The 15,975-nt window shown below is 33.2% G+C and overlaps 1 protein-coding gene across 1 annotated transcript in view; it reads right to left on the bottom strand.

Annotated features, from left to right (window-relative positions):
* LOC105618006 (dynein heavy chain 2, axonemal) overlaps positions 1–15,975 on the bottom strand; it is a 53,271-nt gene that overhangs the window by 18,466 nt on the left and 18,830 nt on the right. Inside the window, exons 21-41 of the mRNA XM_012199547.1 lie at positions 15,515–15,735; positions 15,295–15,409; positions 14,406–14,577; positions 12,805–12,980; positions 11,695–11,851; positions 8,072–8,296; positions 7,347–7,635; positions 5,996–6,133; positions 5,594–5,764; positions 4,994–5,285; positions 3,972–4,063; positions 3,666–3,869; positions 3,378–3,583; positions 2,909–3,094; positions 1,700–1,919; positions 1,454–1,620; positions 1,101–1,321; positions 916–1,025; positions 697–812; positions 525–622; positions 159–337 (exon numbers count right to left, since the gene is read on the bottom strand). Coding sequence (XP_012054937.1) covers positions 159–337; positions 525–622; positions 697–812; positions 916–1,025; positions 1,101–1,321; positions 1,454–1,620; positions 1,700–1,919; positions 2,909–3,094; positions 3,378–3,583; positions 3,666–3,869; positions 3,972–4,063; positions 4,994–5,285; positions 5,594–5,764; positions 5,996–6,133; positions 7,347–7,635; positions 8,072–8,296; positions 11,695–11,851; positions 12,805–12,980; positions 14,406–14,577; positions 15,295–15,409; positions 15,515–15,735 — 3,755 coding nt within the window. The remainder of the gene's footprint in view (positions 1–158; positions 338–524; positions 623–696; positions 813–915; positions 1,026–1,100; positions 1,322–1,453; positions 1,621–1,699; positions 1,920–2,908; positions 3,095–3,377; positions 3,584–3,665; positions 3,870–3,971; positions 4,064–4,993; positions 5,286–5,593; positions 5,765–5,995; positions 6,134–7,346; positions 7,636–8,071; positions 8,297–11,694; positions 11,852–12,804; positions 12,981–14,405; positions 14,578–15,294; positions 15,410–15,514; positions 15,736–15,975) is intronic.

The following is a 15,975-nucleotide window of genomic DNA, read 5'->3' on the forward strand; positions in this document are numbered from 1 at the left end:
ATATATATATATATATATATATATATATATATATATATATATATATATGTATATATATATATAAAATATATAAAGTTGTAATATCATCACTGAACTCTTAACAAGATATCGTCGGATAAAATGTTACCGTTATAAGGCACGTCATGTGAATTACTAACCTGCGATATTACACGAACAATACGACATACATGTTCAATCGCATCGCGAAACAGAACGAGATCGAGGTGCACTACGCCAGGAGAAACATTGTACTCATCCATCTGTTCTTCCACGTAGCGCCTTATAGAACCAATATCAGGAAGATCTTCGTATATATTCCAGGCATTCATGAAATTGCCTGTAGATATTTATTTTGAAATGTCTTGATTTCCAAAACATAATGAAGCCAATAATAAAATAATAATAATAAAATAATAAACGAACAAAATAATAATAAAATAATAATCTGATATACATTAATAATAATAGATAGCTATATAGTGAACAGAGTTATCGTTAAGGGTAGAGGTATTGTGCGCGTTTACCGAAAATCAGACTTTTTTCCGGACAGACGTTATGGAAGGTCAACTCGAAGTACTTTCCGAGCTGATCGTTCAGCTGAGTCACGAACCACTCTCTGTCCCTGAAAGAAATTGCTCAGCATTTTTTTCTCTTGTATTCCAAGCCAAATTAAGTTAATACCCCTTGAGCGCTTACTTCTCGTCAATAAGCCGATCGCAGAAAACTCGGAAACTCTCATGGACCCACAATCGCAGGAAGGTCTGTTTCGAATACTGATAGTTCTTATGGCTGCGCAGTAACCCCTGGAAGATCTGTCGAGGATCGATACTAATTTTTGTGTTTTCTGCTGTTGTATCTACTTTCGTACGATTATCGCCAATTGCTTGTCGATTTTTAATCATGATACGTGATTACCTTCGAAATATCTCGCATGTTAAATAAGTAATGCGTCTTTGTTGGAGTAGGAAGCATCTTTTGGATCACATTATTGTATAAATTGATAGAAGCGTACGTTATCTCATTTGCTAAGATAGATAAGAAAACATTTTACGTAATTGTTAAAATGCAATTATGTTCAATCGGAGTTATTTTGAGCTTACATATTCCTTTTACTTCAGAATGAAATTCAGAAAGTTGTTGCTTCAATATCGTGCCATAAATTCTTATAATCTGCCTTTCATTTGGAAAAGTCATGTTAATGACATTGAACTTCGTAACTAATCGATTCGTGATGACATTGCGGCCTCCACCAGGTGGTCCCATGGCAGTTATTAATTGTATCCTCTCAATGTACTTTCTCATTTGTTTTTTACGGTCGTACCTATCGATTTTATACAATAGATTTTTCATTTTTACATGTTTCTTATGTTGTTATCTTTTGTTGCGTTTTTTTGCTTCTTTCCAGGTTTTTTGCCTATTTCATTTTTTCATATTTTGCGTATTATAATATTACCAAAATCCGTAATCGATCCACTGCCGAATCAATTCCAACGGTGGTTGCGATCCGTATTTTTCTTTTATGGGCATATTAAAATCATCCATGAAAACAATCATAGTTTTATCGCTCGAGGGAATATAAACTCCTTTCTTTCGTTTCTCCAGCCTGCTTTCTATTACATTCTGAATCAAGAGAGTCAATGTAAAACGTTCATTCAACATTTAAGACTATTATCCATTCAATATACGTTCAGAGCCTTACCTGTACGTTACCGGATGCAGTTTGGGCCGACATATTTACAAGCAGACTAGTATATTTTGTGTCGTCTAGAAGCTCAAGTATCGAGTGGATAGTAGACGTTTTTCCTGTACCCACCGGACCCACTACGAGCACCGGAAAACCATTCGATAGAAGAGAACTTACGATGTAATCGTATCGTATCGTGTCTACGGTTGGTACTATTATCTTGTAGAATGGTAAGCTGTATATTGAATCAAGGATATATTAGATTTCGAAAATGAAATGAGAAATGATATAATTTTCAGCGCTTAACAATTTTTGAAATGATTAATTAAATACTATTGATTTAACTTAAAAGTTTCTTTACTTCAAAAGTGACACAACTAAAAAAGTTTTTCAGAAAAGAGAAAAAAATTATTATTTAACAGAAAATTGTAATAAATCAAATAATATTGCTAAAAAAAATATATTCTTAAAAATGTGATCAAATGTCATTTTTGCCATTTTCTCGTTTCACAACCTCCAAAAAACCTTTTTTGAGTTGTGACGATTTTGATCCTACAAATTATAATAAATCCGAAATAAAAAAAATAAAAAAAATTCACCAAAAGTACATAATTTGATATAGGTATTACAGTGACTGACAGTTTATTTTGGTTAGCTAAAAAGATATGATAAATTCCAAAATAAAACAATTCCTTTTACAAATTTCGATTACAAAACTGTTTTAACTCTAAAACAACCTGTGTAGAAAATTCTTTCTTCTCTTTAAAAAAAATAACATAATTTAAAATATATCACTCTCATAGTATTATGGTTTCTTTAAAAACCTTAAGAACGACATAAATGTTACTTGCAAACGGACTGTAAAGTTAAATCAGTTTACTTTTGATGATTCATAGAATAATTTGTAAACTTCATTTATTCAATGATAATAACTTGAAAATTTTTTAGTTATATCAATTTTAAGGTAAAAGAACGGTATACGACTTAAAATGTAGAAATTACGTCAAATTCACAAAAATATCTTAATTTTTATCTGATATTCTTTAAATTAAATTTATATTATAATTAAACAGTTTTTTTTACATTATAAGTTATAATCAAACAAAGGTATTGAAAAAGATTACAATTCACTGTATATCTTTTAAGGAAATAAAAAACAATTCACTTTTTTAAATTAAAGTAAAATTTCGTGATGATTATTAATTGAATGATATTATCATTTACCCGGCTTGAAATTTCCACGCAGGCTGTAATTTTTCTTCCCATAAAATAAAAGTCTGCAGACGTGCATCCACGTAATATTCGTAGACTGTGTCCCGTAACGGAAAGAAATTTTCAATTTCTCTTATGAATTTATCCATTTTCTGGCGACCGTCCTCATTGACCGAGGCGCACAGTGACCATATCATACTGCAATGTAGAACTGCATGTAGCTATTTAATGCCTCAAATTATTACCATGTCATTAATTTAGCACTTATAGTTTAATATGACTTGCAAACCACCGGAGAGAACTGTAATATCAATGTCACTTAGAAATGTCCAGGAGCAACTGCTAATATTCGAACTCGTGCTTGGATGATGGTTGCGAATTTGAAATTATGTTTCGTCGAAGTGAAGTTGTCATATCCCATGTAGTTTGCCATCAAAACGCGTTTTTATTTTAAAAAAATTTAAGAAGCCAAATAACGTACCAAAATAAAAACCACATTTTACATATGTTGGAGAAAACATCGCGATCCTCGCCTAATTCCACACCGTTTTGCGGAGTCGCAAGTACTTCGAGAAGTTTGCAAAGCGACTGAACGGCATTTAATTCGGTGACAGGCACAACTTCTTCGCAATTCCGTTGCTTAAATCTTAGAGTGACATTGACGTGACTCTCGAACAGCCGATTCATCTAATTGAAAAGTAATAGAATTGTTACGCTTCACTGGGTCATGGCGATAATTTTCAATCAATTTTAGGAAGGTGTCTCTTACTTCATCGATGAAGTCTGATTTAGCACTATACTTTTGCAACCACGAATCGACATAAGGTCGCCAACCGAGGTCCTTGTAATCATTATAAATCATGCCCGCTCTGGAAATCGACGAGGGAGAGGCGGTAGCTAAGTCTTGTACCTCGAAGAGCAACGAGACTTGATTGGGCATAACGATTCGATCGTTATTTACCAGGGTTAGTACCTTAAAACGCAGTGCTTTTATTTTCAGGAAAAGCTAGTTAATCTTATGCAATTTCACCCCAAGAAAAAAGAGAGAAGAAACAAAGGATGGATGAAGTTATACCTTGTTGTCATCCATGACACTGTTCATGTTCTCAATCCAATCAACATCCACGGGTCCGTCAAAGAGGATCCATTTTTCGTCGGGGGTATTTTCTATCAAAAGAGCATTGAATTTTATAGTAACGTATTTCCCAGGCACAACTCGTGTTAGCGAAACGAGCTTCCAGTTTAATGATTTTGCTCATATTCTTCCTTCCTTTCATTTTACTTTCATTATATATTCATTATATATTCATTATATATAATTATCACATTTCAAGGGTGATACTTTTATATTACCTAATTGATGTGTATGATACTAGTATTTTATTCTATGCATTTTTATCCCATGTTTGTAATGAATATCTCTTATAAAATTTGCGAATTTGCATAAATGATGTATTTCTTTTTCAGATTTTATGTTTAATGTGTATCTTCTACATAAGCAATTCTGAATTATAAAATAAATGGAGGCTTTCCAGTTAGTGATATAAGTTGACGCAAACATTGTTTTATCTTTCTTATAGCATTCAATGAATAAAGATAGAACAACACTTATGTTGATTTGTTATCAAACAAAAATATTCAAATATATTGCTCTTTTACTTAAAAAATGTTACAAGTCAAAAATTAAGTTTCTCAGAAAAAGAAAAAAATATTTTCCAACTTGACAGAAAATTATTAACTAATCAAATAATATCTATAAAAAAAATGTTTTTAATATGATCAAGAATTATTTTTGTTATTTACTCACAATCATTAAAAACTATCTTTTTGAGTTGTAATTATTTTAACGATTTTTTATGATGAAGTTAACTTAGTTACTGAAGTTCATTTTTGATGATTGATAAAATAATGACATTAGTATAATAATAATTAACAAATCACGTTTCTTTAATTGTGCCACTTTTGAAGTAAATAAGCAATATCTTAATAGATACATCTTAAATATTTTGTATAAATTATTGGATAGACATAGCTTCTCAGTATCTAACATACTTATTACATTACACATATTACATCGCAATCAATCAAGTGCTTTACCGGAACAAGTTTTCCGCATGATAGACGATATCACTCCGTCGAGCCATTCTCCAGTGGAAAGATTGTACTCGCCGTAGAGTTCACCGAGACTCAGTGCCTTAGGATTAATGGGATGTACGTGAACAGTGTTAAAGCCCGGCTTTCCATCGCTCTTCATTGTCGTCATCGTATTCTGTAAAATCTTCCACGTTGCGGTTTTTGCGGTGTTTGACGCACCGACGATCATCGTTGAGTGACGCGAGTTCTTCGTTTCGTACAACTCAATAACTTTCGTCACCAACATGGGAATTGGCTGTAATCAGGATAATAAGCGATTGATTAATCTCAATGTAACCAATAAAAAATGTAAATGACTTATCCAGTGATTAATTCAAATAATTTCTATAATTATATTTTTGCTAACGTTGAAAATTAAATTCTAATTAGAATGATGATCCGAGAAGGATATTAATTTAACATACACAAATTGATATTTGTAAGCGTTGGATTAGCATAAAAAATTTCTCGATAAATGCTCGATAAATATCCTTAGGGCTGACATAATGCGTTGGTCGCTTCCAGCAAGCGAGAGTTATGTTATATCCTTCCTAAGTAGATTACCTGCAGCTTCAACTTGATTGCCTCGCTGGTTATATAACTGATAATTTCCTCGTAATCCACGGTCGGTACGTCTATGTTGGGGAAAAGATCTGTGATGATATTGAGGAATAGCGGTAGGTCATCCGAGGTAAGCTTGGCAACATTCATATCTTTCATGGCGAGGATAATTATCTAGATAACATTCAACTTGGCTAATGTAAGTTCATGGTAAATATTCGCATATCACAAGAAACTGTTGCTTTTCCGTTGATTTGTAAAGATTTCAGATAATGTAGTAACGTGAAAGAACAAATATCGAATTTATATTATTCTTCTTCTTCAATATTTGAATAACATTTTATTGTTTTTAAGATAACAGATAGTAAAATTCTTGAAAAAAATTAAATTTATTCGAATAGTCACCTCTTCATCACGCAAATTGGAATACAGCCGTTTCTTTTTGCCAGCATATCGAGTCAGCGTTACTATACCTCTCAAACCGAAGTCGTAATGATATTGCTTACTAAGCTGCTGCTGAGCGAGTGAGTACAAAGTAAAAACCTACAAAGGAAAGTATTACACAGAATTTTCAGCAAATCTGATATCGAAGTAATATTAAAATTATTTCAAATAAGTACAAAAAATGACTTAGAAGTTTAATTAATTTATTTAATCTATTTAACTTTTTAATTATTGAATATTTATATGATATTTAACATTTAACTATCGAAAATAGTTTCATAAATATTTAGTGATATATTGTATATATTGTATTATTATTATTATTTATAATTTACAAAATTGAAGGGTTTTCTACAAAAGTCAAAAAAGTCCATTTAAAATATTCTGGATTATGAACTCTGGATGATTAGCCAAATCATTTTCTATTAATAGTTTTATATCATGAATAATTTTGTGGCAGAAATTAACAGAAAACGGGAAATGTAAAGCCGTGTCCACACTTGCAGCAGAACATCGCAACTGTAACATCCGTCGTAACATCGGTGTACACCATGTTACATCGGATGCGATATCGTCATGTGTTAAATATTCGGTGCGATGTTACCATCCACACATTGCATCAGTGTTACGTGATGATGTTACCGTTACAGGAACTTTACACGTTAAATAATAGTGTTAGTACCCAGCAGACAACGTTAATGATGATCATGTGATGAATTGATGTAGAATATTGACAATGAGCCGAATTTCTTCATTCTTAGCATTAGTATCCCTTATCATAACGGCATTGATATTCAAGTATCAAGAAATTCAGATCATCATTAATTAAAAATATTCATTGGGACTGACAGTATTATTAATCATAAAATTCATTATAATATTCTATTGTAAATATTATATTATATATACACTGCTTAAGAGTCACTGTTTAATATTTGCAAAAAATATTTTTGTGAAGAACAATTTATAAAATTTTGTAAATAAGAAATAAAAAATTATTGTTTTAGAATTTAAACAATATTTTCTTCTTTACATTTATGATTATTACTATTATAAGAGATATAGAATAAATATTTTTCCGCAAGAATCAAACAAATTCAGACATTATTTTTTTTAACGAATCATAAAATATTTATGAAAATCTAAACTTTGTTTTTATACCCATTATTTGTTGGAAAAAAATTAACATATTTATATAATGAATGATTTAAAGAGGAGCTTTTTATTTTTTGAAAATTTAATTTTTTAGACTGTCTGTAAAAAAACCTTCAATTATTTATAAAATTAAAAGTTGTTTAAAATTTCAAGTAACTTTTCTAGCTAATGTGCGTATATCTTGAAAACCTTCACCGAATAAGTTGATTTCAGCAATCATGCAACTATCCGGCACTATCATCGAGATTGGTCGAAACATAGACTTTAAATTGTCTGGAAGCTCGGTACGTCCGGCGTAACCAGGATTCATTGTGATGAAGATGCCGCAGGTGTGTACTAGAGATATAGCGATGCCGTCGAGAATGAACTTTGTAAGTCTCTGGGCGAGAGCGGTCAGTATCGATAAAATCTGTTGCGCCACTACTGATAACACTTCGACGTTAATTCTACGATTAAGAAAAAGGTATAATTTTTCTCTATCTGTCTTTTCATCTGCAGTTTTTTTATTTGCGTCACGTGGTAAGAAAGCTATTTCAGAAAACTAATTAGCTTTGCGTAACAAAAAAATAAGAATCCCTTATAGAAATCCAATATTAGCCAATTTGATACTGAAAGATAATGATTAATTATTTATTTTGAATATTAAAATATTGAACAACGATAAAAAAGTACTTAATTATTACTTCCAGTTCTTAAATTTCTGTAAGGGATGAAATAGTCAATTTTTATACATTCTACAATAATTAAAATAAATCTATAAGTTATTTTTTTTTAGTTTTTACGCATTATCAGATTTTCAAAATGCATTTTAAAGAAATTCGATGAGGTTTATGTCGTTTTCGTTTTCAAAAATACTCATTCAAGAATTTTAAAGATATTCACCGATTGAATTCATCGAAGCATCCCCAGGCGCCGGTTTGCGACAGTCCAGAAAATAATCTGCGCATACTTTTATAGTCTAGCCCTTCTGAACAATTTTGCACGATTACGTTAAAACCCAGCGCTTTTCCCAGGTCTTTTACGGTCTCAGTTTTTCCGGTACCCGCAGGTCCCTTTGGGCTACCACCGCGATACAAATGACGAGCAGTTGTCAACGTGATATAACATCTGCATGAGACATAAATGCAAAAAGTTATTTTCATTACTTAATACGCGATAATACGTGACATACGTGATATGCAGGAAGTAAAATTAACAAACGTGAACACTTTAAATACTCACATAATTTGCGATTACCAAACCGTATAATTATTATATTATTTTAATGTACATACGTTTAAAAGTAACGTTCAAGTGATAACACAAGTATATATTGCCGTGTTTTATTATATTGAATTATGTTTCTTCCCCGCCTTGTATGGGCGCGACGAGGATCTTCATGTAATTTAGAGCGAATATCCCGACTATCAGATCCGTATTCCGAGAACACAGCTGCAATTCTGGCATTCGATTCGAGGAATACATCAGAGGATGTGCATATGCTCTGACGCGGTTTGCGATTTAATGCGTCTATTCGAAATACAGAATAGTTTATCCACCTTCGAGGAAGGGAAACGAGAGGCATAAAAGGCACGGAAAAGATTGAGAGTCTTTCCTACATGGTCGGAACGTCGAGGAAAGTGGAGCGCGTTGTCTTCTTTCCGCAAGACAAATCGTTGGGACCGAGAGAGCGGATAAATGTATCGAGATGGCAATTGTCGTCCATAAATTAAGGCAACAAGAGCAATAGCCTTTTATCGCGATTAAATCAATACTACGTTAAGCAGCGAAGAGCAGAACATCGTTTGTTTCTGCGTATATGTTTACCCTTTGATGTGCAGCGTGTCAAGTCTCCTTTCGAAACCGCTCTTGAGATCACATCACATTGTCATTACACCGCATATTACATCGAGGATTGCGTCGAGTTATATGGCTATGCGTATCCGCGATATTACGGGTCGCATCGATCGAAATTGCACCTGCGCGAACTCTATGCACAAGAGGCGGTGAGCATTTCGCAAAATGCATATCTTTTGTTGAATATGATTAATTTTAAGCATAAATATTCTTGACAACATTATACGATAATTTAATTTTTTAAATATTTGTTATAAATATTTGTTATAAATTTTTTAAATAGATATTTCCTACACGCGTAATCATTAAGGAGTGTTTAAAAATTGGACGAAAGCATTTAACTAAATAAATATTTATGAAACTTTCTCCAAATTTTCTACTGAATCAAAATTATACTAATGAAAGAATTTTATAAAGATGATCAGAAGATCCAATATAGTGATTTAAAATGGTGCCACGCTCTTTTGGATAATGTTTCTTTTCGGCGATTCCATTTATCGATTCTTTAATCTTGCGAACTTCACAAAGTGTTCTCTTAGTCAGTTTAATAGTTTGCAGTCTTTTGGTTAGCATTTTTTAAATTCCAAGAAGAGTGATCTAGTTTCATTTGTGCCATCATCATCTCTACATACCTTCCGTAAAAATGAATATATTACGATTAATTTTTTTTTCAATCGATGGAGAATTGATTGAGGAATAAGTCCATGATATGTCAAAGTCGATAGAATTAAGAAGCTTCGAGAGAGGATAGGTTCAAAAAAAAAAAGAAAAGTTCAAAAACACGAAAAAAATCTCGATTTAGCAAATTTCTGAATTTTTTGGGACCCTAGTATGTATAGTTAGGCTTAAGATTTTCCGAGTATATTTAACTTTTGAAATAAGAGTCAGATTTAAGTTCTTCGAGTATAAGGAACACCTCGCAGCTCGTTTAAATTAAACGATCATCGCTTCTAGCACGTGTGACATTGTTCGCTAAGATATAACTAGTTACGTGATGCGTGATAAGTATATCATGAGTTTACGACCTTGTCTTAATCATGTAACATGAACTATTTGATGCGATCAGTATCGCGAGAAGTTCCCTCATTAAAATACAACGGCGCACTTAAAACTTTACCTAATCGGACATATGTAGAACGGTGTCAAGCAATCCCTGTAATCGTCAGCCTCGCTGACCTAACCAGGGTTGTATTACACCGCCAATGTGTCGAACAGTAAGCATTACCCACGCCGTCGTGTGTTACCCACGCGCGTGACAGACGAAATTACGGCTGGCCACGATCTGGTGCCAACTACGTGACTAACTATAGCGCACGAGCGATAACCACTGAGAAACTTCTATTTCAACATTGCTAAACGGGGCGGAGTACGGCGACCGACTAAATACGTCGCAATGTCACAAAGTAATTTTGCAAATGATTCCGCAATCGAGTGTACGCCATTATTTGTATTTACCATACAAATTTACTTACGACGACTTATATTTTTACAAAGTATTTATTATATAAAAAGTTTGAGTGAATTGGTAATGTCGTATACAATAAGATCATTTAATGATAATTTAATGAAAAGTATCATTCTGTTTTCAGATAAAATTGCATACAATTTTACTTTCATCTAATCAAATATTAAAGAATTTTATCATTTTGAACTTCTCGCATATAATAATTGCATACTGATAGAGGAATAATAGACTACTAAATATTTGATATCCTGCTAAAAAAAAGACTGCCAGAATTAGCAAATCGATTTTTTAAGATCATATAAAGGTCATTATTTTTAAAATAGGATAGAAACATTTTTTTATATTGTATAATATCAAATGTGGGAAAAAATTCGTGGCGGTTTTCCCGTTAGATGTAATGGGAAAAACGCCACGAACTTTTTCCCACACCTAATATAATTTCTCTAGTTATTTTGCATATAAAAGTATTAAAGTAGAGTCATAAAAAATAAATAATTTATCTTGAAATAAAATAGGAAATATTTCGTACACTATATTCATTTTTTTGTTATTATATCTTAGTATATTCGAGATACCTTGATATATCGAATAATAATAAATCAATTAGTAGTTCAAAAGTATAAGAATTAAAACATATAAAGAATTTAAATAAGGTGCTTTCTAAAAATATAATATAATTATATATTACATTTTGCATCTGCAAAATATAATATATAATTATAAAAATATAATATATAATATATAATTTCTTTGAAAAGTAACTATGTGTTTTTTTTTAACCAATTGATTTATCTCTCATTATTTTGTGTATAAATATATTAAGATACAGTTTATATAAAAAAATTAATAGTTTATGAAATATTCCATATTTCATGTCAAAATATGCCGATGTGTCCAATATTTCAAAGAGTATATTTCTGAAGATTTTGATTTTCCAACAATATTTCCAATAATTTTTCATTTTAAGTTTTGTTATGCGTGGGAATCTATTTAACAAAAAGACAAGATTTTTTTTTATATGTATGTAAAGATATTCAATTTTACACCAAACAATTAAGTATAAAAGATCAAATCTCAAAAAATAAATTGATATTTTTCAAAATTTACTTGTTAGAAAAAAGTAAAGTGAAGAATAACTAAAATAACAATTGTAAAACGAATGTTTAACTTTTTTCAATTAAGTGAAATATTTAGAGAAACATACCGATCTGTCAGAGGAGTTATTACAAGTCTTCCGGTGTTACCCAGATATTCGTGTCCGTATGTGAAATGAGTGTTTGTTTGTCGAACAATGCAATCTTCCGCTTCCCAATAAAATCTTAGCTGCGACTGCCACACGAAATCAGTAACATCTTTACAATCTGGAAAATTTGAAAAGTTTGCCTTTTCTCGATTTCCCGTTTTTCATTTGGATTAATGTAAAAAACATATAAGAATAAGTACAAGAAATATTATATAGCCGAACTATTGCTTTATAATATTAATGTTGTTGAAAATATAATAATCTAATTTCTTCTTTTTTTTTAATTTAGTTTACGAAAAGAAAGACTTGGAATGTCGCAATTTTTAAAAAAAAAATTTGAACGTCAGTTCAAATTTGTAAATGCATTATTATTATCTTACATAAAAAGAACAATTTTTATTTGTTGAAGTATCTAAAATTTAGCTAGATACGCAACTGGAAAATACAAATCTGAAAATAATTTTGTTAGACCATTAAAATAATTTCGTAGGAATCTGAAATATAAGCAATGCTACAGAAAGTTTTGATATTTTAACACGCAATTTAAGCATTCTACATAATTAGTTTAATGGTTCAAACAAAATTATATCCAGATCTGTATCTAGCTTTATATTTAGATATTTTAGCAAAACCGTTCTTTCCGCAAGAACTATAGCGAAAAATCAACATATATAATAAAAGACATATATAATAAAAGAGTTATTATGTGTTAAAAAGGGGAAAACTTTTCGAAGTATATTTTTGTCGATTTGATATTGAAAAAAAAACAAATCCACTGTGTCACATAAGTATATTTTTTACAGTTCTTTTTCGAGATACTATCAATATACAAATTTACGAGAGGGAACGCGCCGGCGTTTCCTCACTGCGGTGCATCATATCGCCAACGATATAATGCCAGGACGTGATGCGGTTGCGTTGCATGGTTCTATAAAGTCCGTAATTTGTTGGTTACATCCGCGTGTACACATTGAGTATACGTGAAACAAAAACGCATAGTGAACGAATATTGCACAAAGATAAAAGATATGATCGTGAAGATAGAGCATACGAATTGAATTTGACACTCACTCATTTTGTACATCTTTTCGATGACATCTCTCGCATGTATCTCGATAACGACGATGGCCTTGAGTTTTAATCGATCCAATTTATTCAGGTTGCCTCGTATAGCTTCTGAGTATTTGTCTAACGTCTGGGTCTGCCTCTTCCTCAGCTTTCGCAATGGCTTCTTTGAGTCTATCACCCTTTAGTACGTCGATAAATCAAACAAAACTAATTAGATTTAGTGAAGTAGTTAAAGTATAATTTTGCAGCAATATCTTTATACAAATGGTCACAACGAATATCTTCAGTATTTTGAAATAATTAGAAATAAAAACGAACATAGACACACACACACACACACACACACACACGCGCGCGCGCGCGCGCGCACGCACGCACACGTTTTGGGATATTTTATAATAAAGTGTAACTAAACAAATTTTTTACAAAAAAATACTAAATTTTCACATGAGTATTTATAAGAGGAGGAAAGATATCGAGCAGGTATTCCACTTTACGCCAAGTATATCACTAATTATGATACTAAGAGTAACTGCAATTCATTTGCGCAAAATATTCACGTTCGGTATCTTGATGGAATAAATTATTGCCCTTGATTTACCTCCAGAAAAAGAAATCTAAGGGAATAATAGAGAGAACGAGGTAATCAGGAAACGTATTTGGAATTTCATTAAAGCTCATGAGGAAGTTTAATAATATTTTCGTAAGAAATTTTTTCAGCTATCTTTTATAAAATACGTATGTGTATTTATTTTCACTTCTCATCATTTTTCAAAATATTGAAAGTTCATTATATGTACACCTTATATAATTTATCCACTCGCCTTTTTTTTTAAAAAAGCCTCTAAAAACCTAGAGAAAATTATGTTTATAGCTTTCTTCAAAAATATTGTTAAAGTGAATATTGTCGTTTTCTCTCTACAAAATTAACATAAGGTATCTCATGTTCTTCTTGTAAAGTTCAACGCGTCAACTGAAATAAGAGTAAGATGACGACGTATCATTGTAATACACTTTTAGCAATATTGTTTCGCATCGTCCGACGCATCTAGCGAGTCCTTATTTTTTCCGACCACGTGCGCCGCGTTCTTTTTCCGAGACACTCGTGCAAAAGAAAAATATGTATGTTGGGCCTCGCATAACATGAGCATTATAGGAGAGACTCGGGACGGGAGGGATTTTATTCGGGAGGTAGGGATACCATTGTAGGTATGGGTTAAATTATTCGCGGTACGGCTAGTATATGCAAATGAGAGAGGAAGAGCGCTGCTGCTCGAGGTGCCGTCGTCGGATCGCACGACGAGACGTAGAATATGCAAAATTTCTCTTATTAGAGTTGCCGTGTCTCCTGTCTCCCTCGGCTATCCTTCTACCATGTAGAAAGACCCTTTCTCACCCATATACCATCTCGCCGTCCCGTTTCCTCTGACTCGTCTCGGTGTCCATCAGAACCGCCCTCACGTTTATCCCGTTTCCACCCTTTCTGAGCTGCCGCGTTGTGGCCTTCGGCCGACTCGATTCGAGCTTCAAGCTCGAGTCAGCTTCAACAATCCTGTCCACCTCACGTTCCATAACTAACGTAGCTAAATTTCTCATACACTCACTTGCAGTGCATCAGGGTGCGCGTGCAGTCGCTCGTCCATTGGATTTGAGTGGACGTAATACTCGGCTGGCCTGGCCATTCTTTCACCCACCTGTCGCGTTTCATGAGCATTTTTCGCAGCGCTGTCCGACAGTGCCTCAACACTTCGCGCAGGGTCACTCTCATCGCGGCCTCTGCAATTGCCACCGTTTTATTCACGAACGCATCCCGCCCGAACGCAAATTCCCACCCTCTCACCTACTAGTCTTTCCCTCACCCTCCACCCCTTCGCGCTATTTCGTTCGCGCATTTTTATCTCTCGTTAACAGAAATCGAAGTTGCACGCCACCGTGCTCCAGGATAATTTACGGCGAGCAAGGGCCAATGTCGGGATTGAGCATAAATTATGGTCAATTTTCCACGTTGGCTTTTATTTACACGCGGCGAATGTACACTGTTGTAAATGCCATTCGGTGCTGAGCATACCACATGATACTGTAAATATTTGATGAAACCGCGTTCACACGTCGCTGATCTTTCTCCTAGTTTTCTACGACGTGCATATAAAAGAAGTTTGTCGCTTCCATATTTCAAGTAGTGGAAATGCCATTTTCGATTTTGCAAAAAGTAATTTATGATCTTATAAATTCTTACGTATATATTTTCTCAACGTGTGCACGCGTTCATGCGTGTAGATTCCAATGAGGTAACAGAAAATAGGATTTATGAAGATAATATTTAAACTTACAGAACAGTAACTATGTGTCATAGAAGATAATCGAATTTTAAGATTAGTTAAGTCAAGATGGATTCCAAGTCGTTTTTAATCAAATTCTTGATCAAATATTTAATATATTGATTTATTATTCATTCCCTAGTTATTATAGAAGTTATCATAGAAACGAACTCACCGAGATCACGTAGCCAATATTCGACTTGTCCCTCCAAGAAAACCGGCTCAGTAAATTCGATGTATTCTTGATCATTTGAGTACATACCATCAGCCACATGTTTCCCAGTCAGCGACTGAAAACGAAAAAAATTTCGATATCAAGGGTCTTGGGGATTCTTGATATCGAAGACTATGCGTTTACGCAGAAAAAACAAGAACAAGAGGCTAGCGATAGATACTCTGCCGAGCTTCAAGGACTTGACGTTCACGAACAGTTTCTTAATGTTTGGCTGCATGAGATCCGGTTGTTTAGAATGGGCCAGGATCTCCAACGTATCGTCGTTCGAGACGAAGTAGAGTCTTGGAAATACGCGTCTCTTGGTCTCCAGGTACTGCTCGAGTGCCAGTTGCAACGCCTCCAACTTGTCGTTGAGTTTGTTCAGGACTTCCAGCAAGCCAGCTAACAGGATAGCCGTGATGGAGAGCGGAGAAAAAATGCAAATGCTTTCAATAGAATAGATTTACATTATTTTACAGTACGCGTACACGTCGCTCGATTTTTTATCCTTTTTTATCCTCTCTCTCTCTCTCTCTCTCTCTCTCTCTCTCTCTCTTCTTCTTCTACTTACTACTACTACTACTACTACTACGTACTACTACTTACTTACTTACTTACTTACTACTACTACTACTACTACTT

The sequence above is a fragment of the Atta cephalotes genome (genome assembly GCF_000143395.1).
Source record: "Atta cephalotes unplaced genomic scaffold scaffold00001, whole genome shotgun sequence".
Taxonomy (NCBI): domain Eukaryota; kingdom Metazoa; phylum Arthropoda; class Insecta; order Hymenoptera; family Formicidae; genus Atta; species Atta cephalotes.